We start from the raw sequence: 25,890 nt of genomic DNA, 5'->3' as shown, positions 1-25,890 counted from the left end.
CCTTTTTCCACACCTTCAGTTACATTTATAACAAAGAATCTGACACATTTAGGAAAAGTGCTGAGGTAGAGCGATGATACTGTGGGGCTCGATACATCAGGCAGGAGTGGTGACTTAACGTAAGAAATTACCTAAATGCCTTCTGCCTTCAACTGCTGTCAGCCAGAGCATAATTGTACCTTTGGTGTAAACTACCCACACACGAGCCTCTCCTCGCTAATGTGCTTATGTTAGAGAGATTAAAAGCATCTACATTTCACTCTGTCAGAGCAGAGCAACTTGGGTGTTGCCCATCACTACTCTCACGCTCCTTTAAAGGGTTTCTTGCAAGAGGGACATCTGGACCGATGAGGGGGAATGTCTTCTTCTGTCAAACAAGGTTGAATGATATCTGTAGATTACTTCAATATTGCTCACGGAGAGAGGAGCGTGTTGCAACTTTCTGCTTCCATTTCTCAATCAAATTGTTCAAGTGCCAAAGCGTCTTGTTGTTCATTGTTTCTAGTGGCGCTGATGGTTGGCTGTTTTTGTGTGTGGGGCGGTTTGTGTGGCCCAGCAGAAGAGTGATGTTTCCATTCCTGGTACTGAACTTTCTCTCAGGGACCAGGCCCAAAGGTCATTAGAGTTCTACCAGCTCCACATCACAGACCAATTATAACTCAGCACATGGCCATGAAGGCAGACATGTGGATGAAGATAGAGGAGGAGCAGATAAAGAGATGAAATGACTCGAGAAGAAGATTAGATCTAAGCCTTAAGATTTTATTGATCATAAAGGAACATTATCCATGGTAAAATTCCTCTTAATCAGCATTTACAATGACAGCCCTTTGTTTATGTTTCATTAATCTAATAAGTGAGGTCCTATAAACTGCACCACAGGGATCCAACTGCTACACTCTGCACACACACACACACACACGTGCCTCTCACATAAATACACCTTGCTCTGTGGCAGTTCCCTCAGGCCTGATGTGAGGTCAAGTTATTGAAAAGATGATGAGAACTGGCAGCCATCTGTCTTCACACCATAATATTGTTGTTTCCTTCTCACAGAAAACACAAGTTAGTGTATGTGTTTGACTGTTCATCACAGAGTGGACCTCCAGCCTTGGACGCATTCCTCCACCCCAGCATCAAGCTCCACATCATGGAAGCTGAAGGGGTGCAGCACGGGATAAGCTCCCAGAAGACCTGTCAATATTGGGACATCTGCAGCACTGACACAGATGGAGACAGACAGAGGGAAGCGTGGACACCAGGTGAAGATGGTGGAGGGTGGGTGGAGGTCAAAGAAGGGTCGTGGTTGAGGGTATAAGGATGGGGACAATAAGAAAGCAGGCACTATGGGAGTGAAGGGGGTAAGGGTTGAGAGTGCAGACGTCCAGGGAGCAGAGGGCATGAGGGGAGGTCCAGTGCGGGGAGAGAAAAAGGGTGGAGGGGCGGCACAGGAGGGGCAAGGGCAACGCACTTCAGACAGCATGAAGGAGAGAGAAGGGGCAGAGGGCAGCGTACTCCTACCAACTCTTCAAACACATTCCACTGCAAACAGAGACATTACAATCTGAGAACATCCTGCAAACATTACAAAAAAAAGCCCCTGAGAGGCTAAAAAGTGGAGAACACGAGCATTGTATGAATGAGTTGGAGTGGGATATTAGTGAAATATATACATGGAAAAATAATAATCCATTTAATACTTTACACAAGATAAACTGATGCAAGAGTCTGGTCCCAAAGCGTGGGAAGATCCTTTGAGCCAAATGAGATGTCATACACAGTCTGTATCCATAAATCATCTATTAAAAGCACTCAGGGACATGTTTTCCTTTTTTACCATTGAGAGATCCATTTGATGTCCCATCTGGGGAAGTAGGAGTGTTTACACACAAACATCTGCTTGTGCAGCAAACCGTTCACAAATCTAACCAGGCAGCCACGGTACCCAGTACACAGCACTTATGTTCATTAATACAGAGAAATGTAAACTGTCTTTCCTAGAGCAAGCGAGGCAGAAAGAGTTGGGTCCTCTTTAAATTAATGTGTTTTAAATCCTCTATTAGACCCTCATAAATTACAAACATGTAGCAAAGACAAACCGATACACACACACACACACACACACACACCCCATGTAAAACACACACACACACACACACACATAGCAACACAGGGACAAGACTACACACACAAACACAGACAGAACAACAAACACAAGAGAGTGAGAGTGGAAAGGTTTGTGATTGCCCGTCTGTTTGCGTGTGGCACACAGACATTTTCGTGCTTGAATGGACCTGTGTGTGTGTGTGTGTGTGTGTGTGTGTGTGTGTGTGTGTGTGTGTGTGTGTGTGCATATGTTCTTATTCTTCATGTGTCCATAGATAAACATGTTTTTTCAGGCTCTGCTGGAGCTGGCAGAGCTGGAACTAATGACACTTCTAATCACAGTGATAGCCATCAGAGAGCAACTGCACGCCAAACACTGTCTGCACACTTTACTGCAACATGCCAGGCCACATGGAGTTAATGATTTGTGATTTCCTTAGAAAAAGACTAAAGTTCTGCACTGCAATCTATAAATCCATACCCTGTACAGATCAGTTAAGTAATACAAAAAACAATTAGAGGATAAGCCAGACACATTCCATATTTTCTTATTGCCAACATATTCAGTGAAAAAACAAAAACCAACAATGTGTAAGTCTGTCTCTCTATACTTTCTGACATCCTGATCTTGTCTGTGGCAATAACCAGAAGCCCATTTGTTCCTACAAAAATATGCTCATATATAGTTTAATTGTTTTAAAAAGGCTAAATGATTTCCTAAAACAGCTGGGCACTGTGGTTTTTAGCAAATGTTACTCAAACAGGAGTAAATAGTGCATTTAACGGGGACTATTTTCATCTGCGTATTAATACACATTTGGTGTGCTAGTGGCAGCACCACAGTGGATTTGACTCAAAATAAACTACTGTGCCCATGTTTATTATAATGAAGGAACATGTGACCCAGTGCAACAGTGTGACTCATTCATGTGTTTTAACAGTTTTTGAACAGCAATGGAGCTCTATCCTTACAGTTAGATGCTATCCTAAAATCCACATCTGTTCCCTTTTTTCACCCATAAAATGACAAAATCTATTGATATCTTGTAGTCGACTTAAACATTTCAGTGGAGCCTCATCTCCCTTGATTCAGTTCATCTGATGGACCACAACTGCTCGCTACGGAAAGTTGAGTCCAAACAGCGTTCAAGGGCCTGATTTTCACAATGAGACAATTCTGTTAGAGGCAATGGGCGATGCAATTGAGAGGATTCCTGAGGCTTTTGAGTGGAATTTGGAAAAGTGGGAAGTGTTGACACAGGACTTTATAAAGTTTGGGAGTACAAACCACACTGGCTGGTAATTCAGTGTTTTTTCCGTTGGCTATGTGTCTAAACAATGACAGTGGAGACATAGTCCTGTTAGCATGGCGATTATTTGCAGAATTGTTTTTGTTTTTAACCATCGATTTAAATGACAAAATGTATCTATCTACATTCATCCTCTGCTTTTCCTCTACTTAGACTATATTAGTGTCCTTCTCCACAATTCATATGTTGCTGATTGTAATCACTTTCACATTATTGGTCCATTTTGAAAAGTCATTAAACTGAATCTCAAACATTCAACAAAACTGTGGAGCTCTAAACTCTCCCTGCAGCCTCGAGGGTCAGTGTGTGTGGAGGCAAAGTGAAGCACGGCAACGCAAACCTCCCTGAGGGAAGCTATGCTGTTAGAGCCACATTGCAGGCGGGCGATGCCTGGCCACACACAGACTGAGCCCACATTCCACCTAACCAGAACAATTATTCCCATAATGGGGAAGTTTAAGTTTATTAAGAGTTGTGCAGTCAGCAGCCCAGCGCCGAGCCAACAACAATGACAGTGACATTAAACTGCCTGAGAGGTTATCCAGCTTCAAAATCTGCCCTCCAAATCCTCCACGGCCCTTCCCAATGTAACATAACCAGCTCTGCACTTTTTCAGATGAGTGGTTAGACAAGAATAGCTTGTGTGTATGTGTGTGTGTTCACATACATATGCATGCATGTTTAAGATTATGGCCACATTCAAATATGCTTTTGTGTAAGAGGACTATAATAGTAAACCTGAAATATGACAAACTCCTTCTAGTGGGCTTTGTTTTAAGGGTCTTGGCTGAGCCTCAGTCCGTTGTCTGTCTGGCTGTCTGCCTGACTGTCCCATTTTGCACAAGGTGACTGTGTCCTTCCCAACTTACCCCCTCTGACATCTAATGTGTGTTTATGCGGACAGAAGGATTAGCATGCCTCTCTCTATATGATAGAGAAGAAGTTGGTGGGACAATAATGGGCTGGTGGATTGATGCTGTGATCCAGCTCCAGTACTGGGCTGGTCGGTGTTATGTTTTTAGGGAGGGGACGATGGGAATGCAAGTAACTCAGGATCACAGTCAACCTGACACCACCATCACCGGACCAGCGGAACGACAACGGGCCAAAGCATTCCACACTCCTCCAAACATGGCCTTCACTCCTCTGCTGCAAGACACTCCTGAGCTTTAGTGTTCCCAAAAGCGATCTATGTGTCACAGCAAACATTTACTCCTCTGTGTGCCGAGTAAAATCAGCTTTTTCTGAGTTGTCTATTTAACAAATTGGAGGTGTCCACTAAACAGGAGCAGCCGATCAATCAGGAAGCCTTACCCCCAACAGTTCTGATAAGAGCATAATGGATGCTAAACACAAGGCAGGATTCTCCATGCGAAGGGCATAAATAACAGATAGACTTATCATGCAGAAAAATGACAACACAGCTCCCATAAAATGCACAGAGAGGATTGCAAACATGGTAGCTCTCTACTTCCACTGGCTGACTGCTTTGAAGTGTGTTTTTTAACTATTAGACTATAAAGGTTAGCAAAACACAACAGAAGAGACCAAAAAAATGTCAAAGAAATAAATATTTGACTTAATTAGCCCAAAAACATCTGTTCTCTATTTCATACCACAAATTCAGTGTCCAAAGCTGATCTTGATTTCCTGAGATATTTTTTAATTAGACAGCTCACATACAAAACAGACAAATATAGAGTGAGAATTTTAATGAAAACTAGGAATAGTTCCGCGTTAAACCCCAAGCACAAGAGGTTACATGCCTTTTAAATGAAACAAGCTCTGTATAATGAGAGTCTATTTGCAACAGCAGGCATGTGGAAAATGTATTAGTCCGTTTAGCTCGGCTGTTAGAAGGTAAGGAGCATCGCTACTGGGTCGCTGTGTTTATATGGGAGACCTTATAAACTCATCAAGGCCACTTGCTTACTCCCTTATGTCTCTCACTTATCTCTCACTCTTTCACTCACACACACACACACACACACACACACACACACACGCATGCACACACACACACAACAAACACAGGTCATTGTGAAAGGGCATCCAGCATTCCCAACATTCCCGATGGTGCCTGGCATCCTGGCCTCCGTCAGTGAAGATTTGCCAGATCCTCTGCACCACACACACAAAGGCACACATACAATTACCCACAACCACACATGTACAGCCACTAACCAAACTACGACCACAGGCTGATGTCTTGCCCAAAGCCATAACACACCAATCATCAGTCACCCAATTTGACCTCTTTTCTCTTTCCCCTTCGTCACTCCCTCTTCTTCATTCTAATTAGCTGGAAGACACACAAGATTCCCTTTACAGTCTCTGCAGTGTCACTTTATTGCACATTCTGTACTCAAACTCACCAGGAGTTAATTTTTTTTTTTTTACATTTACATTTGGAGGTTTATGTGTGTCTTTTTTGCTGCTGATTATTGCCACTGTGTAAACAATTGCAAAGGTGAGGTAAGAGGTTTCAGATTCTGTTTCAGCAAACCCTGAAGAGAACCAGTGTGAGGTGTCAAAGGTCATTGGTGCATTGGTCCATTATTTTCATTTTATGTGCTCTATAGAATGTAAAAGAAATTGTGAAAAAGGCCAATCACAATTTCTTGGAGTCAGTCAAACCCAAAGATATTGAGTTTAATTATATAGAAAAGCAGCAAATGCTCACAGTTGAGAAGATGAAACAGAGGAACGTTTGGCTTGAAAAATTACGATTACGATAAGCGATTATCAAAATAGTTGCCAGTTATTTCTCTGTCGATCGACTAACTGATTTATGGATGTATAGTTTCAGCTCTAGTCTTTATTTCTGTCCACAGACTCTTTTGTCTTCTCAAACAAACACTTTTGATAAATTAAAACTGTCTTTGCTGCTGTTCAATCTGTCACTGCCTATATCACTTGTACATCAAGTACAAAACAAGCCCACAAGCAGCGGGAGTCTTAGTCTCGGTGTAAGACTGACAGGAAAGTGATTCCTTTATGCTCAGCTCTGAAGTATATTTATCTTCTTCTGGTTTGGTAGGAGAAGTGCTCATTAATATAAGTCAAATATACCATATATAGACCTGAGAAAACACTGTTATAAATTAGATTCATTGAGTGATGTGTTGGCTTGCTGAGAAAAAAATATTTCTAGACAAGAAATTGGGGGATAAGTTCAAATTTGAATTTGAAAGAGGCCTTTAAAAAGCACATGGCCAACAAGTGGGCATTGATATAGGATCCTTGAAGTGTGAGCACACATGTCTTACACACATGCATGCTGTCACACAAACACACACACACACACACACACACACACACACACACACACACAAACAGAGACCAGGAAGCAGCATTGGTGAAGTGTTGAATTGTGATCTGCCCCTGCAGCTCCTTCTCCCTCAGTGTGGGCAACTCCTTCCTATCTATGTCGTCTTCATCTGTCCCTCATGAACGCTGCAGCGATAGCATACATCCTCCTCACCTGACAGGGGTCACGACCCATTGATCCCTCCCAGGATTGGTCTCCTCACTCTGTGAACCAGGTGCTTTCATTTCACACCTCCATCTGTCTATCACTCTGTCTATCTATACACCCTACTGCTCTATCCATCGACGCATCTATTACCAGCTATCTGTCTCTCAGTTGAGGTGATGATCCTTCTGCTCATCTCCGCTCTCTGGACTTGATCATCGGAGCACTAACTTTAGACCCACACTCACACACATCCCTAAAGCCCTTGCTGTCCACCACACTTGCACCTGCTGTCTGACAATAGCAGGAAACTGAGACATGGAGAGGTTAATGAAAACCTAAATTTAATACTGCTGCTCTGATCCCTATAGCAAATGGGTTCATTAAAATCCTCAGGGGAATTTGGAGAGTGCCACTTAGCGTGCTAATAGGCTAACACGCGTGTCTATGGTGACACATGAGGGCTATATGGGGGAGAGAGAGTCCACGTTCAGGAGATTTGTGGACACCAAATACTCCGGGGGGCAACTGATTGAGATCTGTGGAGGAAATGAGTGGATGGGTAAGTGAGGGGAAAAGAACGAGTCCTGCTCTGTAAATAGCAGACCTGGATTAAACTGTCTACAAATCATTCTTAGTGTTTGGTTTAAACTCACTTGGGGCCTCTGCTGTTTGTGGTTTTCACAAAAGGACAATGTAATTTCATTCTGGCATGCCACAAATATTAAACAACACAGAACAAAAATGCTTTACGGTAATGTAGCATCACTTTTGTAGTTGACTTTGGCCAGACATTATTTGTTTTTTTACCATCAAATTAGAAGACGCCAAATTATTTCCGAATACTATCTGGCCAAGATCTGTAGATAGACTGAGAGAGAAAGATGACACACAAGGTTGGTCATGGAAAAGATGGAAGAAGGAAGAAAAATATAATGGTGATGATTGGTTGGAAGATATGAAGAGTGAGCAAGAATGAGGGGTTAAGGGAGTGAGAACAAGAGTGAAAGAATGAAAATTGATAAAGAGAGAGAAAAAAATGGAAGGAGAGTGGAAAGAAAGATCAGATCAGGTCAGCTGATGGTTAATGGCGCATTGAGGATCATGTACAGTGGTCTGAGATTTTTACTGTCCCCCTTTAATACCCCCATCTCTCCAACACATGGGCAGCAAATGGCCCTGACATCTGTATTCCCACTTAGAGAGAAAAGAAGAGAAGACAAGAGAAGAGACTTAACAAATGACTGATTAAAAATGAAAAGCATAAAACAGCAAAGTGAACAGACACAAGAACAGTAAAAAGAAAAGACCCTTGATTCAACTAATGAGAATCCCAGCCCTCTAAGACTGGTTTGCAGGTGTGTGTGTGGAGTCGAATAATGTGCTGGCAACCTCATTATAGCATTATACTGTTACAGTCCTTCACAGTGGAAACATCTTGACTGAATCACAGCCTGAAAAGACCAGAGCGCCAATCAAACAACAACTGACATCCTGTCAATTGAAAGTGACAGTGGTGGTTTTGGCTGAGCCCCGCTCTGCCGAACCCAGTCAAACAAAGGATTTGAGAAACCGACAAGAGCTGGGGTTGAAGCAGGATTCTGGCTCTTAAAATGGGATTAAGTTTGATATCAATTTAACCATCAATATATAGTAACTAAAATCTGTCAAAAACAGGAATTTGTGATTGGACGTGGTTTAAGCACTTTCTAAAATTGTACAAGGTCGCAGGAGAGAAAGCATATGAAGAAAATGTTTAGAGACATGATGTCCGGTTATGTTTTTTAAAGCAGAAAAAAGACAAATGTAGGGTGTACTGTATTAACCCTTCTACCTTCATTTTCGGGCTGATGTACATGTGGATAAAACGTGTTGTAAACTTTAAGTACAACTAATCTAATAACAAAACTAAGAGTCTACATCCATGTTGGCAGCTCTGTGAGGCTGTGCACAGCAGTTCTTCTCACAATGACAATGCTAAAATGCTGATGTTTAGCTTGTATAATGTTTACCATGATCACCATTTTAGTTTAGTGTGTTAGCATGCTAACATTGCTAACTAGCACTAAACACAAAGTACAGTTGAGGCTGGTGGAAATGTCATTAGTTTTGCAGGTAATTTGTCATAAACCAAAGTACTGGACTAATCGAAATGTTGATCTAACTATGGCGCTAGCTGAAATGTTAAGGGATAACCAAAGTTATTACAAATCATCCTGAGGAGGACATACAGGTCTGTACCAAATTTCATAGCAATCTATTCAATATTTGTTGAGACATTTCACTCAAAACCACAAATGTCAACTTCTTGGTGGCACTAAAAGAAAAGTTAGGGGATCACCAAAGTGATGTCATGGTAATCTATCCAGTGGTTAATAAGATATTTCAGTCTGGACCAAAGTGGTGGATCAACCAAAAATGCCATCCTTAGAGCCGCATGGTGTTTGTGTGTGTGTCTGTCTATGTGCGTGTGTGCGTGCGTGCGTGCGTGTGTGTGTGTCTTTCTACAAAGTTTGTTCATGTTACGTGAATCCGTTCAGAAGTTATGCGCCTTTTTGTTATAGGCCACTCCCACAACCCTTTTTTACTAATTGGCATGAACAGTTAATCATCTTTCCTTTGGCTCATTACCAACCTTTCCACAAAATCTTGTGCAAGTCTGTGAATTGGAAGTTATATGCCTTTTTGTGATAGGCCACTCCCATTGCCACGGTAATTTCAGCCTTCTACAGGGCAAAAACTGTGGCTGGCAAAGGGTGGGGAAATTTTTGGGGACTGACCGACCGACAGAGTGAGCTATACAGCTGTTGGACACAGCTAATAAGAAATTACCATTGATGGTACCATTATTACTAAAACCACACAATTCATGACTTTTGTTTTCCTTTACACTTTTTTGTTTTCTTTTACACTTTGACTACGCATCAATGCATGTAAAAAATCTTTCTCTGTTGATGAACATATATGAAAGTTATTTCTTTCAGACATTCAAAAGGACTTTTTAAGTGCCATTCTTGCTCAGTGGAGGAGCACTGAGGAGCACACGACAGCCAGATGCAGGTTCTTTTGGTCAAAGCGTATTTTACTGATGCTATCCTGGAGCTGTCTGTGGTGTTTGAGTGCACTTCCATAGGCAAAACCTAGCGTCATACCCTGCACACATGGGCTACACTTGCAGAAAACATCTAAATCAGAGACAGGATCATCAGTGTACCTCAAGTGTGCACACATGTCCGTGTATGCCAGTGTGTGTCAGAGAAATGTGAATGAAAAACAGGATTTTACTGAAACTGAAGACTTTTTATTCATTTTAAAGAAGAGCCCTGTTTAGCCTGTCTGACCTCCGCCCCCTCGCTGTTACCACAATACCACACCACATAGCACAAATGTGACACCACAGTACACAAGACTAAAGAGCTCAATACCACACATACAATCACAACCAGCAGGAGAGAGGGGCATGGTGTGGGTCTCCTAGGCATGAAGCAGGCCTGTTTTCCACACTCGATGTCGATCATATAGGGTATCGAAACTATGTGAAGAGCACAGTTGTGTAGGATGAAAAGAAAGAGGGCTAAATGATGGCTGGAATGAAGAGAAAGAGGACAGACAACAATAGTCTCATTCTGTGGCCCTCAGGGGAGAAGAGGAAAGATGGCTCAGGAAAGGCGCCTCCTCTTTTTTCTGTTCCTTTCTACGCCTCTTGTACTTGGTTGCTTGATGTTCTCTGTTCAGTGTGTGTGTGTGTGTGTGTGTGTGTGTGTGTTGGACATGCTGGAGTACAGTCAGAGTCCTCATGGGTTTGCTGGGTTGCATCCAAAATCTGTGTGTGTTTCTATCACATGCACATATGGCTACTATGCATGTGTGTGTATGTACTGCTTTGCATGTATGTGTTGGCATGCAAGCTTTGCATTTGTGTACATATTCATATACCTATTTATACTGGCCCCTGTGTGGAAACATATTTATTTGCTCTCTGTAACCAGGTTAGATGTTCTCCTCGGGGTCTTTTTGTTTCGTGCTATATGGATCCAATGAGAGTTCGACTAACTCAATTCAGCTCCATCTCCAACTTCAACATCAACCACGGTCGGTATTAGCGCCGGGGGTCAGATATTGGTCTAAGGAGCCAGGGCATAGTGTGCGTGTATGTCTGTGTGTGTCTGCATGTGCAAGACTAAGTGACTAATGATTGACAGTTGGCAGACCTGTAAACAGACCAACAGTTCTCCTGCAACTCCCCCCTGTTACCCTCTACCCTTTAAAGAGACCTAGCCCTGATCCTCTTTATTTCTGTATTGATGTTTGTTGTAATGATGGTTGATTCACCTTTTACACCACTAATCCTAAAAAGGATAACTGTTATAAATATATAACAGTTATATAAATATAATATTGTGTTATAAAATAAAATAACGAATGCATATATGTTTTGGGATTTTATCATATTTAACTGAAGCAGAATAGGGATTTCTGGCACAGGTTCAGCTACTTCCAAGGTGCATGATGAGGTCCCAGATGAAGACCCCAAGCAGAAAATAGACTGGTCTCACAATAAAGGTGTTCTTTACACTACAAGTGTTGTAAGAGTTTTGACCACTCAGGACTATTTTTAACTAAAAAATAACATATTTTTTAAAAGGAGCAGACTGGATTAAACTGATTTAATCCCAGGATTTTATGTCACAAGTACACAAAAGTTGTGTTTCCTGCTGCAAGAAGATGCTCACCACCGCAATTTATAGCAAAAACTGGACATCTTGTAATGAGCACAACTCAGAAGGTCCTCTGGTGATTAAAAGTCATGAGAAAAATGTGGACAAAACAGAAATGGCCTGTCAATTAGCCAAGTAACCATCAAAACAAGCAATGTTTAATTTGCATAGGGCTTGTGTAGCAAATGGTACTTTTAAGACACAATTTTCAGCTAAATTGCTGAAAAACAATGTCTCAGATGAAGTTTCTTCTGCTTGTTACAGTACCCATTTACCCCATCCATCCTCCAGTTCCCTCTCTACTTCTGGTGTGAGAATAGTGCCAGGGTGCTGATGGAGGTCCAATCCCCAGAGAGAAGAGGGGAGGGGTCAGAGGCTGGGTAGGGCAGGAGGGGTGGAGAATTGCACCTCTGGCATCCTGTTTTGGACACACTAAACAGAACTTGTTTAGGGTTTAAAGCTTACTGCAGGAGAGATTATGGGGCTCCACTCTTGCTAAAAGGTCAAGAGGTTGAGGGCAAAGGATTATTACTGGACACAAGACGCTGAACAAACAACACCATGCTGATGCTGGTGTGGCCTGCAGCAAATGTCTAAAACTGAACGTGAGATTGAGTTCAGTTAATTTGGGTTATTAGATTCCTAAACCTTGAGTTGTATTAATATCTGAAGATAATATCTCAGTTCTGCAGCGTGTGATCTGTCTTAACAGTCTGTCAGCGGCAACAGACTATTTTCAGATATGGGTCTGGTTAAAGTGACAGGAGGGACTGACGCTAGACCAAAATAAAAGTGTCTTTGTGTGACCATACCCTGAGCTAAATATACATGACAATCATCCCAAGACATCACAGACTGTGAGGGTTTTCATAGTCTTCTCCCCATTCCTCATTTTTTTCCTCTTCATCTTCCTCACACATTTTCATTTTAATGTGGAGTGCAACTATTTTTGCAGCAGAAAAAAGAAATTCAGCTGCCTCTCACTCCTGATATACGACCCTATGCCTTCAATGGCTTCACTCGATGATATTAAATTAGGTCACAAAAGATAACAAGCACAGCTGCTTTGCACTATTTTTGCTTTGTCTTGATCCGATTAAAAAGGCAGACACACAAATGTAAATTCACACAAAAAGCATACATGCCCCAGCGAAGAGACCTTACTTTGAAATGTTAGGTCTACTGTCATGTCTAGGACATGACCCAGGGGAAAACATGAAAGGCAATCGGTCAGTTTAGAGAGGCTAGTATTAATGAACATGGTCAAAGAGCAAGGGAGAAACAGAGGAAAAACATAGCATTACATGCTAAACGCTGACCCCACTTTACTGGGGTCCTGCTGAGAGGGGGAGAAGCAGCAAAAGGAAGATGGAGAAGAAGCTGTAAAGTCAAGAACAGGAGGGTAGACACCACACAGAAGGAGAAAAAAAATGACATAAAGAAACTCCAAACATGAAGATACTGTTTGAAAAATAAAGAATAATGGATGGAGCGAAAGGCTGAAAGGGGGTGGGGAGTGAAAAGATGAGTTGAAGCAGGAAAGAGATGTTGGGAGGTAAAATGTGGGGACAGAGAGAATGGGGAGAAAAGAGGGCAGTGAGAGGTTTGGAGGAATGTGAGAGAGGCGGAGAAAGGGGTCAACTCAGGAAGGCTTCCAGCTGCGCTCCCTCCACTCTGATCTTATCTGGCCTGTTTGCTTGGGGTACACACAGCGCTTCCCCACCCCTCCTACCCCTCCGATCTCCTGCAGTCACCCCTTCTGTCCACATTATACCTCCAACAGGCAAAGAAGCCATGTGATGCCTTGTATTTCACCTACTTTGTCCGCAAACACATGATCACAACGAAATACACGTGGACTTGCACATACAGACACACACAGGCATTCAGACATGCAGGGAGCAAAAGTCCTGGACAGGAAAGATTAACATCTCGGTACTTACGCTCCATTTACCGTTGTCTGTCTTCCCGATAGAGGAGGAAACAGAGACAGATATAGCCAATGTGAACAGAGAGTTTAAAAGTTCAGATGTAATTAGGCCAAATCAAATCAGCTGATCCGCACTGCAAATTAACTGGTATAGGAGACAGACAAATTGTCACGTCCGTCTGATTTGATCAAAACATCTGCCACAAATAAATCAATAAGACATCCTGTGCCAGGAAAGATGTCTCCTCGACATCTGCTTGTTAAAAAGGCTCAGAAGGATTCCTGTTTCCTAAAAGTGCTAGGTACAAATGTTGTCCAGAAGTCAGGTCTGTGCTATTGTAAAACTATAAAACAGGAAGGTATTATGGAGGATTTTCTGTGAATAGTAGTTCTCTCTTCAGGGGAGGAGGCTGGCACAGACAGACAGGCAGTGATGAAAACAAAGGCAGTGAATATCCATGTCAATCTGTCAATTATATCAGACAGATTTTTTATAATGTGCTAAGGAGCAGCATGGCAACGCAAAATATCATTTAGGAACTGAACAGAGCACCACAAGTATCCCTGCAGTCAATCACTCTGCGATGGTTAGGCTTAGATCACTCAGTGCCTTGCATAAAAAAACATTCAAAAGCATCTAACAAATCCATATCCTCCTTTGTAAAAGACTACCAGAAAAAAGACAGATCCTGAAAAAAGCTAATCCACATGCCAGAAATCCGACCTCCCATCTTCATGCCTCAAAATGCTCACTAATTTGATCAGCAGTATTTTTCTCCTGCCCGTATGCTGGCTTTGTGGCTTCATAGATGATAACTCGAGCCAGTTCTCCCAATTAAAACTACATTAGAGAAGAGCTTTGCACGGGTGATTTGGCTGTTACTCTCAACAAAATGTTTTATGATGAGCGGCTTGATTCGGATCAGACCTCCTTATTGGCCCGTTGTGTGTTATAAATGAGTTCCCTATTTGGGCGGTTATAGCAGTGTATACATACTTTTTTGGTTTAATCCTTGCTTTAAAACAGCCTAACTCTTAGTTTAGAACGTAAAAGGAATCATATGGGGCTTGAGGCAGTGAAGGCAGCACTGCATGCCAAGATGATGTTGCAACAATGGCAAATTTGCTTATTGAGACAAGACAGTGCAATTTAAAATGACAGAAAGACACTGAAATGAATTGTAATATTAGATTTCATATGTACACTTCACATATATCTTAAATTCTTGCATTTCCATTTATCAGTCACATTGCACACATCCGTCTCTCTGACACTCCCTCCTACCGCTGTTTTGCTCTCCCTGCTCTCTTTACCCTTCCCCGTCTTTGTCCTTGTTCCAAATAACACAATCAGAACCACATGGACGTGAGAAAACACACCAAGTAAATAAACAAGACCAAAAAAGAGCATGCTAGATTCCAAAAGTGAGTCCCTGGTGCCTGGATTTAAGAAGTATTAACAGCAAGTAAAACAGTGACAGCAACATAAAAATGTGTGTATGCATCTGGATATTTCTGGCTGTATGTTTGTGTGTGTGTGTGTGTGTGTGTGCGTGTGCGCGTAAGCATTTTTTTTCCCTGCTGTCTTGTGAAACCACAGCAGCCCTCTTCTTCTTGACGTGTGTCAAGGCTGCAGCTCCTGAACCGCGACAACTATCTTGTAGCGGACACAAAAACGTACAAACAAACACATTCTTAAATGCACAAAATCATTAGATCACATTCACACGCATCTGATGCTTCAACACCTTCAGGATCTGATCCATCTAAACCCGAAATGTGTGCAAAATTACTACATTTGTGCGCGGACTGTCCAGAAAGACCAGATGTACAAAGAAAGGCAAGAAAAGGAAACAAAAAATGGAGGAAAGGAAGTTTGAATGCAGTTAGAGAGAAAATGAGAGAATGAGAAGAAAGAGAGATGGTGGACCTGATAGATTGTCCACATGTTCAACCCAGATATTCCATGTGTAACCAGAGCTGACTGGACATCTGTGATATACTCTCCTGGCTCCCAAAATACACTCAGGACTCATTATATTATGATTCTTGAGTGGAACAGCAAATATGCAGATAAGATGTCCCTATAAAGGCTGGCAATAGAGATGGTTGGTTGGTATGCAGAAATGTAGGAACACACGCTCACACATGAGAATTACAACACACATGCAAGGTGAGCCAACATGCAGTCCCACACATAAAGACACACACAACAAGAATGCACACAAACGTTTGCTCAATATGTAGAAAACAGATGGAACGCTGATAAAAACTTTTAACATGTGCAGTATATGTCGGTATAAGTAAGTTCCACCGTTAACCCCCCCGGCAGCGTTCTTGACAGAAACCAAGTGTTTCAATTCAATGGAGACAGGTCATGGTGCGTGTCCACCACTGTGCGCTCATTAACACTTATTTAACACCCATTATCACACTGTCACAGCACCATTGGCAACAAACCTGCTGATGCACACACAATTGCTGGCACACGTAAAGGTATACGTACCTACACTGATTTCTAACCAGGCTCTAGTTTGGCCGATGATCGGATCCGGTTAGACACAGGGCAATTTTAGTGTAACATTGTAGTTATGTTCAGATATCCACGCTGCTGGGAAACGACTGTGTGCAAAATCCTCAAATCAGGGTGAGAAAAACCTCAGAGAGTTTGGCAGGCTGTTTCACACACAATGAAGCTGATACTTTAACTGCAGCCACTGCGGTTCCATGTTATGCCGTAGTTGTGTTACACACGGCTGTAAACATGAGAGCAGAACAACAGCAAGTCTTGGTTGGTTAACTCTTGCCATTTAAGGATTTAAACTGTGTTTGAGTTGACTGTGTCTCCGCTTTGTTTTCACTCCCTCAAAATTGACCAAGACCCCTGATGATTCACGGTTCCTTTTATTAAAAACACAAATGTGTAACTACTGGGTTATTCTTTCAAATTTCTCATTCCATAGCGAAGTTATGAGGCCTGTGGTCCACTAGTAAATTTTCTGCCTCAGCACACTAGAGCTGCCAGTAATCTGTTGCTGTCACTCACGGCTATAAAACCAGGAAATTAGCTTGTTAGATAGACACACCTGAAGGAGCGCCCACCCTGAGAATGTTCCTCTGCATGTCTTCATTGTGTGTTTACAGTATGTGCGATAGCCAGCTCCATCCCCCCACCTCACTCCTGCCTGAACTTTGGGTTAATGTATACACACAGCGAACAGACTGACCCACTGTGGATGTACAGCAGCCTCAGGCCATCCTGATCCCAGAGCCTGCATTACATATTCACTCCTCAAATCTTAAATAGAAACAATGATGGAAAGGAGGAAACAAAAGGGGAGAAGTGCATCACTTGTAAAAGAGCAAAAAATTGGGACACAGGGAGAAAAAATAAGGGACAAAAAGACACATTTGGAAAGGTCACACTGAGAGAGAGAGCAGGTCTGACACACGTAAATACACCCTTCACCAAGTGGCGGTGTTAAGTTGTTGAGAGCTGTCCTGCGCTCCACTCCAAAATGCCCTTGCCTCCCTGTTATGACAGAATAACATGGACCAGTGATGCTGAGGGCTTGTTCAAAGGTTTCAGGCCCGGTTTTACAAGCTCAGCTCTCATTAAAGAGGTGCTGGGAGAGTGACGAGCCTGTCGAGAGGCTTTTACACTAAGCAGGAGCATATTCGGCACAGTGAGACCATCTGTATCCCCACCCCCACCCCCCACCGTTCCCAAGGAAAGATACCTTGATTGCTCATTCCACTCTGTGTCTGGGAGGGATGCAGGAATAAACATTAACCTCTGCTCCAACTCTGCCTCCCTGTTTGTCTGGGTTCACGTCCAAAGATGCTATCTGTCCAATAAATCCAGGTGTGTCCGTGTGAGTCCCGTCCTGCAGCTGGATTCACCCTCGCTACATTTCTGTTGGCTTAACGGGGCTGTAAATACCAAGGAAAAGACTGATACTGGAAACTTATTTCTGTGGATCTTTATCTATGCTCGACATCTTAACAGATGATGGGATTGTAATTAAAGCTTCTTTACAGGTTTGGTGGAGTATTCAAGTGTTATTATTTTTCATTTCTAAACACAATTTGAAAGAGTTTGTCATCAGGCTTTTTTTTAGATCTCAGATCCTCACTGTCCAGTAAATTAAGATAAATAATTAAAGAGGTTTAGGCCCATACTGCAGCACAGAGAGGGATCATTTGACCTCACAGTGCTGTCAGCCAGCCAGAGGCCACACGGTGGTGTTAAAGAGTTTTTCTGTTCCCCCATTAAAAGGCTATTCACCTTGTCACCTGCCACTTGTGATAATTAAAGAAAACATCATAATAGTTTCCACATTTGGTACCGTGCTCAGCAGTGCTCGGTAAACTCTTGCCACTCCTACTTTGCTGTCAACCAGACTATACCAGCTCTTGCTGAAAATATGGCAACCCCGTGAAAATATATAGATAGTAACTGATTATTTGAGATTTTCAGGGAATCTATTATGGCCTTATCATACTTTCTTTTAGAGTTTTTTAGGGTTGCCTAAAATAAGACGTTTATCACAGTTGTTTTTAAGAAGGAAGGAGGACAAAATTGAAAAAAAATGTTTTAACAAAGCTACTAAAATATCCCCAAGCTACTAGTATTTGGTAATAGTTTCAGATGTATTGCCTTAAACTTGAAGCCAACATGCAAATAAATGTAACTCATGTGCTTAATTTTACTTTCCTAATTTCACACAACTCCTACACAGATGTGGCTGACAACGCTCATATTTTCACATTTTCCTGTGTGATCTGACATATTAGCATTAAATAGGTCTGCTTTGCCTGCCACTTAAGTCACTAATTTGTTGAAAAGTTGCATTATGCTCTGACATTATTTGCTGCTTGTAGCTTCCTTCTGGACAAGAGCATCTTTGAATACAAGCACATATAATAAGGACTTATTAAATAATTACTAGATAGAAAAAAATACTGTTACATTACATTACATGTAACCTTTCAAACAGCCATCTGCTAAGTTAACAGATTCTCTTGCTCCAGAAACACCATGAAGGATTCTGCGGTGATGCTCTTAAATCAATCCAAGACTGAAGAAATGAATTATGTCCCTGCAGTTTAACACACCACTTGATGCTTTTGATGCACATTAGTCTGCTGAAAACAACTGGTGTTTTGAAATCATGTGTATCAGACAAAACATTACTGTATGAAAAGCCGCAAATCAGATGTTCTTCTAAATCAAGTTTTACTTTGATGCCATGTGTTTTTCAAATGATTGATATCTCATTCTGATCCAAACCTCCTCAAATGTTCTGTATTGTATAATTGTAAAGAAATATTTATTAACACTTAATTGAATCCAACATTGTTGTGAAGATGCTAAAATAACAACTTATGATGGTAAAACTTAATACTCCACCTGTGGTAATAAGAAACATTAATCTGGCCCATGTTTTTGTTTGGGGTGTGTACGAGAATAGTTCTTGTTTTTGTATCCTTGCACCACTATATGGAGCTATGAGGGCATGAGAAACTCAGCTTCATAAACAGCACTACCTCAGTTCTCTGACCTGCCTGGAAAAAGACAATAATATAAATATAAACAGGCTGTACATAGCTTTTTGCTCAATAACAGGCTCTTTTTTGGAAATGAATATTTCCACTGCTAGCCAAGAGGTGACGACCTACAATCTGATGCTTAAGTATGAACACATGGATGCAAAATCTTTTAAATATGTTACAATCCGTGTTTCCTCCTTTACCCGCACCACATCATTTCCCGGTTGACATATGATATTATGTCAATAGAAAATTGCATCCAGCGATGTTTTCTATGAATCAGTGTTGTAACTATCATTACAGGATGAGTCTGTCTGTTCAGGGAGTTCCTCTTGGCTGTTGTGGGTGTTCTCCACATCCCGGGCTTCACTGCCCGGCACCCGACCCTTGGCTCCTCTGTGTGTTCCTGAGGTCCTCATGGGTCTTCATGGGCTGCCGACTGGCCAGTCTGTGTCCAGCTGTTTATTTTTCAAAAGGAAGAATGTCGGCCCTGCTGTTAAACACTGTGGTTTCACAAAGCTAACTTTAATAAGAAGGCTGATGAGAGACAGAGAGGGGAGGGGTCTGGATGTGGTTTATGTGTAGTGTAGTGTGCATAGAGTGTGTGTGTGTATGTGCTGCTAACCAACTGTCAAGACGGGCTACACACGCACATACAAATACACACCTGGAGCCAGTTGCACCAGCTGTTCGTAAGTTCAAACTTAGCCTATAGTTGTAATAGTTGGTTGTAAGTAGAGATGTACACATCACTAAATTAAAACGGGTTGCATCACACAAACTACTTCTCACATAGAGATTAGTTATTACTAAATATGAACACCTACTAACTGCCAGGAGTAACCGTTGCATATGACCCGCTTAGATTGAAGAGTAAAAGAGGTAATGGAAGTGACATCACCTGAGGCAATTTATCAGACTAGATAAACTAGATAAGACTTTATTCACTAGATAACCCAATCCATAGTCAACACAAATCAGACTAGATTTTAAATCTAAATCATCTCACTTAGAAATATAGTTTTTTCAGTGCAGCCTTTGACTTCAACGACACAGACACAACCGTTTCCAAACTAAATATCTCCAACTATCCAAGAGGCAGCATTCCCCTCGTCTTCAAATAAACTGAGCACACTCGAGCATTCTAAGATCATCATCCGAACGAGAACAAGATATCAAGAAGAGTCACTTGTTTTTATTCCACTCTTGCAGTGATAAGAGGGAATAACAGACACATCAACTGAAGGATAAAAGTAACCTGAGGCTCGCACAGCTGCGCATCATAGCTGCTGTCCATATGATGATGGTAACTGCAGTCTGTGATATAGTGCTAAATACAAAGCAGTCCGCAAGGAAAGAAGGACAAAGGGAAGAGGGAAAGGATGAGGCTACTTCCTTCCTAACAATGTCCATCGTAAAGCAATAACCACCAATAAAGTAATCATCAACATTTCCTACGCAGCATTTTATGTTAAAAACTAAATCCCAGTTTAAGATACAGTGAAGCTCTTTCTGAATTAATTCCCTGATTTTCCCTAATGAACGTGTACAATATGTCAGGTAGATAGTAGAGAAACTATTCGGTAAATAAAAAACCGGGATGTGATGAGTGTAGTGAGTGATTTACTCTCGACTACATATTTGACCATCTCTGGGGAATATGTGTGTGTGTTTGTGTGCATGCACAGACACTTGGACTCTGTGCAGCAGCAGGATAGAAAGTATTTCTATTTTAAAAAGGTTCTTCCCTGGTTTGAAATCTCCTTTCCCCTGCAGCATAATGTAAAAAGGCACCTGGATTTTCTGCCACAGGAAACCCTCTTCCTAACTGACTTCATACACCGTGAATTTAGAGCAATGCAGTCGGTCACTGGGAGCCACACACTAAAACATATGCCTGCAGACATCAAAACAAACACGTGTGCACAAAACACACGGGTGCAAGCACACACACACACACACATACACAGAGCTAGTTATGTCCCACTCTCCAGCATATTAATACTTGCCTACAGCTATAGCGGAACAAATCTAAAATGAGACCACTTATGAAAACAAATTTCCTGCGTTTATTATTTTAAAATGGTCATTATTGGATCTTATATGGCCTATGTATTCTTCCTGTGGTGATAGATTGCATAGGTAGTTGCAAGCTTCCTGTCTGATTTATTATGACTTTAAAAACAAAATGCAGCCCTGGGGGTCTCCGTCTCCCTAAAGCCGGGCTTTCCCCCCATCTCCTTCTCCAGGCGGGAGAGCAGGAAGCTGGCCGGGGAGAGCGTGCAGCCTCCCCTCTGCCTCCTGGGTGAGAGGTTGATCCCCGGACAGGCCGGTTAACACCAACAGACAGCTGATGGGCTTCACACGATACACTATCCTGTATTTCTCAGTCTATTAGACATTACACTGCTGCAGACAGTGGGAGTATAATAGTGACCCACCACATTTGTAGGAATTTGGAGACACATTGAAAACAATACAAAAAATAGCTGTACTTGTGCAGAAAGCAGACAGAATTATATAAAAAAATACATTTTTTTTTTGGTATGTGTGCATACATCAAGGAACCCCACTGTGAGCATGCTCTCTCAATCACATAAATATACACAAATACACATCTACTGGTGGCCTGTGTATCTGATGGAAATTGATCTGACCGCACAGCCAGGGGTCTGACCTCTTGCCCACATATACACTAACACCAAAGGCTTAGATGCCCTACACTGACTGAAGGCTATGACTTAAGATACAAATGTACACTTGAGGATATGCAACTGTGTTTTTAATCTAATCAATAAACAAAATACAATATATCAACAAGGGTTTGGTTAATCGATTGTTTAGTCTATAAAATATCAGAAAAATATCCATAATTTCCTAAAGCCCAAAGTGACATCTTCTAATTGGTTCTTTTGTGCAACCAACAGTCCAAACTTCAAGGATATTAAGTTTACAATCACAAAAAACAAAGAAAAGCATCAAATCCTCACGACTGAGAAGGTGTAACTAGTCAAAATAGTTGCCCATTCACTTTCTGACAATCAACTAGTCTGTTATTTGACTAATCATTTTTCTCTGATGTCAACATTAAATTTTTAGAGTTAAAAAGAATATTTTTGTCAAAGCTGCATGCATTCCAATAATCTGCCACCCCAAAGTATTTTTTTTCAGGAAGCAAGAAGACTTGTTTGTAGATTTGCCATTGTGTTTTTAAAATGTATTTAAATGCCCTGAAAGGATTTCATTACTCAAGAGGTTACAGGTTAAGACCATGTAAGCCTTCAATTTGTTAAAACATGAACCCCCCCCCACCCCCAAACTGTAATTTCAATGGATGGGTGATGACTGCATTGTTTTAGCACCCTTTCCTGCTGCACAGCCTTCGGTGACTGGTGACTGAGTAATATTAATAGGTGTCTCTGGCTGGTATTTCATTTTGGTCCTGTGCCCAAGTATGGGCAGACTGTGCGCCCCCTTAGCCGGTATCAGACCTGTTAAACAGCCTTTAATTTAAGAGATGACAATACACTCCCCCTACACAGAACACATACAGCCCTCACATGGTTCTAATTAGCCAAGCCAAAGGTGTTGTGTTCATGTGTAAGTAATGAATGTGTGTGTACGTTTGTGTGCGAGCATACGTGTGTGTCTGTTGCGAGAACAGGAGGGTGCTAATTGCAAACACCTGAAGCTTGTAAGCAGAGTTGACATAGTTTGCCTAAGCTTTAACGACTGCTGGCCGTGTCGTATATGTGAGCATAAAAGTGTCACAATGCTGATTCCATTGAGTGGATTTGAGAGATAAATGTTCCTCGAGTCAAAGCCTGTGGTCAAATACAATTTATAGACAGTGTCTCTGCGACTCCAGTGGTGACTGAACCAGCCTTCAAAATACTTTATTTTTTCATCAGAAGTAAGTCATTCAGGCAGAAGTGTCAATGATAAATTCAACATCATCATTCCCAGCGCTGCTGCAGTAGTGCTGCCCCCTGTTGGGCCCCTGTCTTCATGCACGCTGAAAGGTGAGCACCCCTGATGCAGAGGGCATAGCTTTAATGGCAGAAATGCCGCTCATGCTGTGTGGCAGTGTGTCTCTCACACACATACAGGCAGAAATACCTTGGCCTGTGATCCTGGTGGTGAGAGATTCAAGTTTCAGGTGGGAAGAGCTGGTGCTAAAGGGAGAGGAGGGTCTCTTCTTACAGTGTCGTGTTGAGAGAGGTGCCTCTGTCGGCCCCTCAAAGGCTCAATGAGAAACTCAGACTCACACACACACACACACACACACACACACACAGACACCACACGCAGTCACATGGGACCATGATACAGACAGTACACTCTCTCTCAAGGACACAGATGAGATGCACACATGTAGGCATAGCACAGCTCAAATAAATGTACATAAAAACATTTGACATAAGTCACACATACAGTACACAAACACATGCAGCTGATAGTACCCAGCTCATCTGGCTTTCTTGAGCACAAAGCACCTGGAAAAACTTTCCAAATCCAACTTTATCAGCTGAGAAACCCTCTTTAGAAATAAACACATTTTACAGACAAATGTTAACAAGACTGTATTGAGCAATCTAACTGTTGGGACATGAAAAAAGTGCATGTCCACAGGCATTCGGTTGCCAACAAAGCCACAATAAACAAAATAGCCTTTTGTTTCACCAAAAACAAAACACCATATTTAAAGAACAGAAACTGGAAAGAGAGACCTTTGAATAGACTTCTGAATAGTTGTGGAGGGATTGTATTTCAGTGCCGAAAACCGCTTAATTACACAGCAGTTCAGCAAAATTGACAGGAAAATGGGATGCAACATCTGATACAATAATATGATCTAATGGAGTAATTACATTAAAATGCATGAGTACCCAGCAAGGGCTGTGCAGGCTAATCCTAATTGGCCAATGTTTTACAACATACATGTACCTCTGATTATATTTCTGTAATAAAGTCATACTAAGTAGAAAAGCACAAAATGCTGAAAGTGGAACTACAGTAAAGAACTACAACTTGCATTAACAGTATCAGTGGCTTTGGCTCTGCTGAATCCAATGCAAACAACAAATACTCGCACCAACTTCGCTGACTAGCCAGAGCCAGCGAGCTTTCTTGGCACGGCAGACTTCAGACTGGAAAACAGAATGTGTTGAAAGCGGGCCAGAAATTCCACTTGTGAACACTTTCACCTGTTCTTGTTGTTGTAGGGCTATTCACACCCGGAGACAAAGAGAGAGAGAAAGAAAGAAAGAAAGAAAGAAGAGCCAGGGAAGAAAATTCCCCAAATGTGTAGATAAGAATCTTAAAAACGCAACCTCTGCCTTAACTTCTTGATACAAACATTTAAGAGAAGGAAATGTGTCCAAGCACATGCTCTGTCCTCAGTAACAATGGTAAGATTGCACTTGAGTTGCAATTTTTTTATAAACTGGAATGTCGTAATCCAGCTTCAATAAAACACACACACACACACACACACACACACACACACACACACACACACAGCCTGTTGCTGCAAGCCAGAGAATTTCTCTGGCAATAAAGCACAACTTTCCTTTCCATAGGTGAGATTGGATGGTCACACCCACTGATATTCACGCTTCATCAATATGTGTGGACACATTACATCAGCAACTTTACCCAAAACAAAAGAAATCCCATCTTTCTTTAATTCACAGGCATAATAGGGGACTCTGTGTGTAACATGTGGATCAAACACTGCTCTCCACGCGTGGAACTATCACAAGCCCTGTAATGAACACCACAAGCCAAACGCGGCCAATCTTGGCACACGGCTGCTCAATCTATTAAAGTGAGCATCCCCCACTGACACCAGGCATCGGGGCTCAGGCTGGACATCCCAACCCCACTGATCACAGTATGGGCCCTCCACAGGCTTAGCAGCCATAATCCTCCACACAGAAAAAGACACACACACACACACACACACACACACACACACACACACACACACACTTAAAGTTCAGGAGGACTGCCAAAAGCATCATAGGCAGACAGACAACCAGGTTTCACAAACATGCCTAGACTGTAACTTTTACCTATTAGGGATTGGTTTTAAGTGTCTTGTTTGTTCTGGTTGTGTGTTTTGGTAAGAGGTGCTAATGTTACAGATACCTGGAGGACAGGAGCACTCCTGGCCAATGTCCCTAGTTGTCCGCAATTTCGGCATCAGCACCACCACTTTCTGCAGACACACAGAGCAGATTCGAGTGTAAGATAAAAATTATGACTCTAAAAATGAATATATTCTCAATGTGAAACAGTGGAAATTATGAAATTTTAAGTTTTCATTTGGTTTGACTAAGTTGTGTAAGCCACAGAGTAGTTCATATTTGTCAGACAAATGGGGATAAACGAAAATCATTAAGCAAAAATTCAGAGAATGAAATAAGATTAAAATAAACTCAGTGAATACCAATAAATATAATGAGATCATAATCTTTCTCCCATTACATACAGCTCTAGAAAGAAAGGAGTTTCCTCAATTTCTTTTCCATGTGATAAAATTATAGGTTGGTGTGTATCATCAGTGGTTATGCCACCCTATAAAGAGCTTTAACTGAAAACTAATTGGCCAGCTGCATGCACGGTTGATCCCTAAGGTCATGCATTAGAAGGGACTGATTTTAGGGGGAATAATTGGGGTGCAATTGCCAAAAAGCCAAGTTTGTGCGTTTGTAAACCTCACTGCATATGTTCCGTGTTATTACGCACACTTTACGCACAGGCGAGCAGCGCGTCTGTCAGAGGTTCACATAC

The 25,890-nt window shown here is 41.8% G+C and overlaps 1 protein-coding gene across 11 annotated transcripts in view; it reads right to left on the bottom strand.

The window, feature by feature from the left end:
* col23a1a (collagen type XXIII alpha 1 chain a) overlaps positions 1-25,890 on the bottom strand; it is a 133,530-nt gene that overhangs the window by 106,724 nt on the left and 916 nt on the right. For all 11 annotated transcript variants that reach the window (XM_044205470.1, XM_044205465.1, XM_044205467.1 and 8 more), the window contains exon 2: positions 25,246-25,315. In XM_044205470.1, coding sequence (XP_044061405.1) covers positions 25,246-25,315 — 70 coding nt within the window. The remainder of the gene's footprint in view (positions 1-25,245; positions 25,316-25,890) is intronic.

Source organism: Siniperca chuatsi, linkage group LG8, assembly GCF_020085105.1.
Source record: "Siniperca chuatsi isolate FFG_IHB_CAS linkage group LG8, ASM2008510v1, whole genome shotgun sequence".
NCBI lineage: Eukaryota > Metazoa > Chordata > Actinopteri > Centrarchiformes > Sinipercidae > Siniperca > Siniperca chuatsi.
Note: the sequence above shows the minus strand (reverse complement) of the source record. Positions and strands in the feature narration are given on the sequence as shown.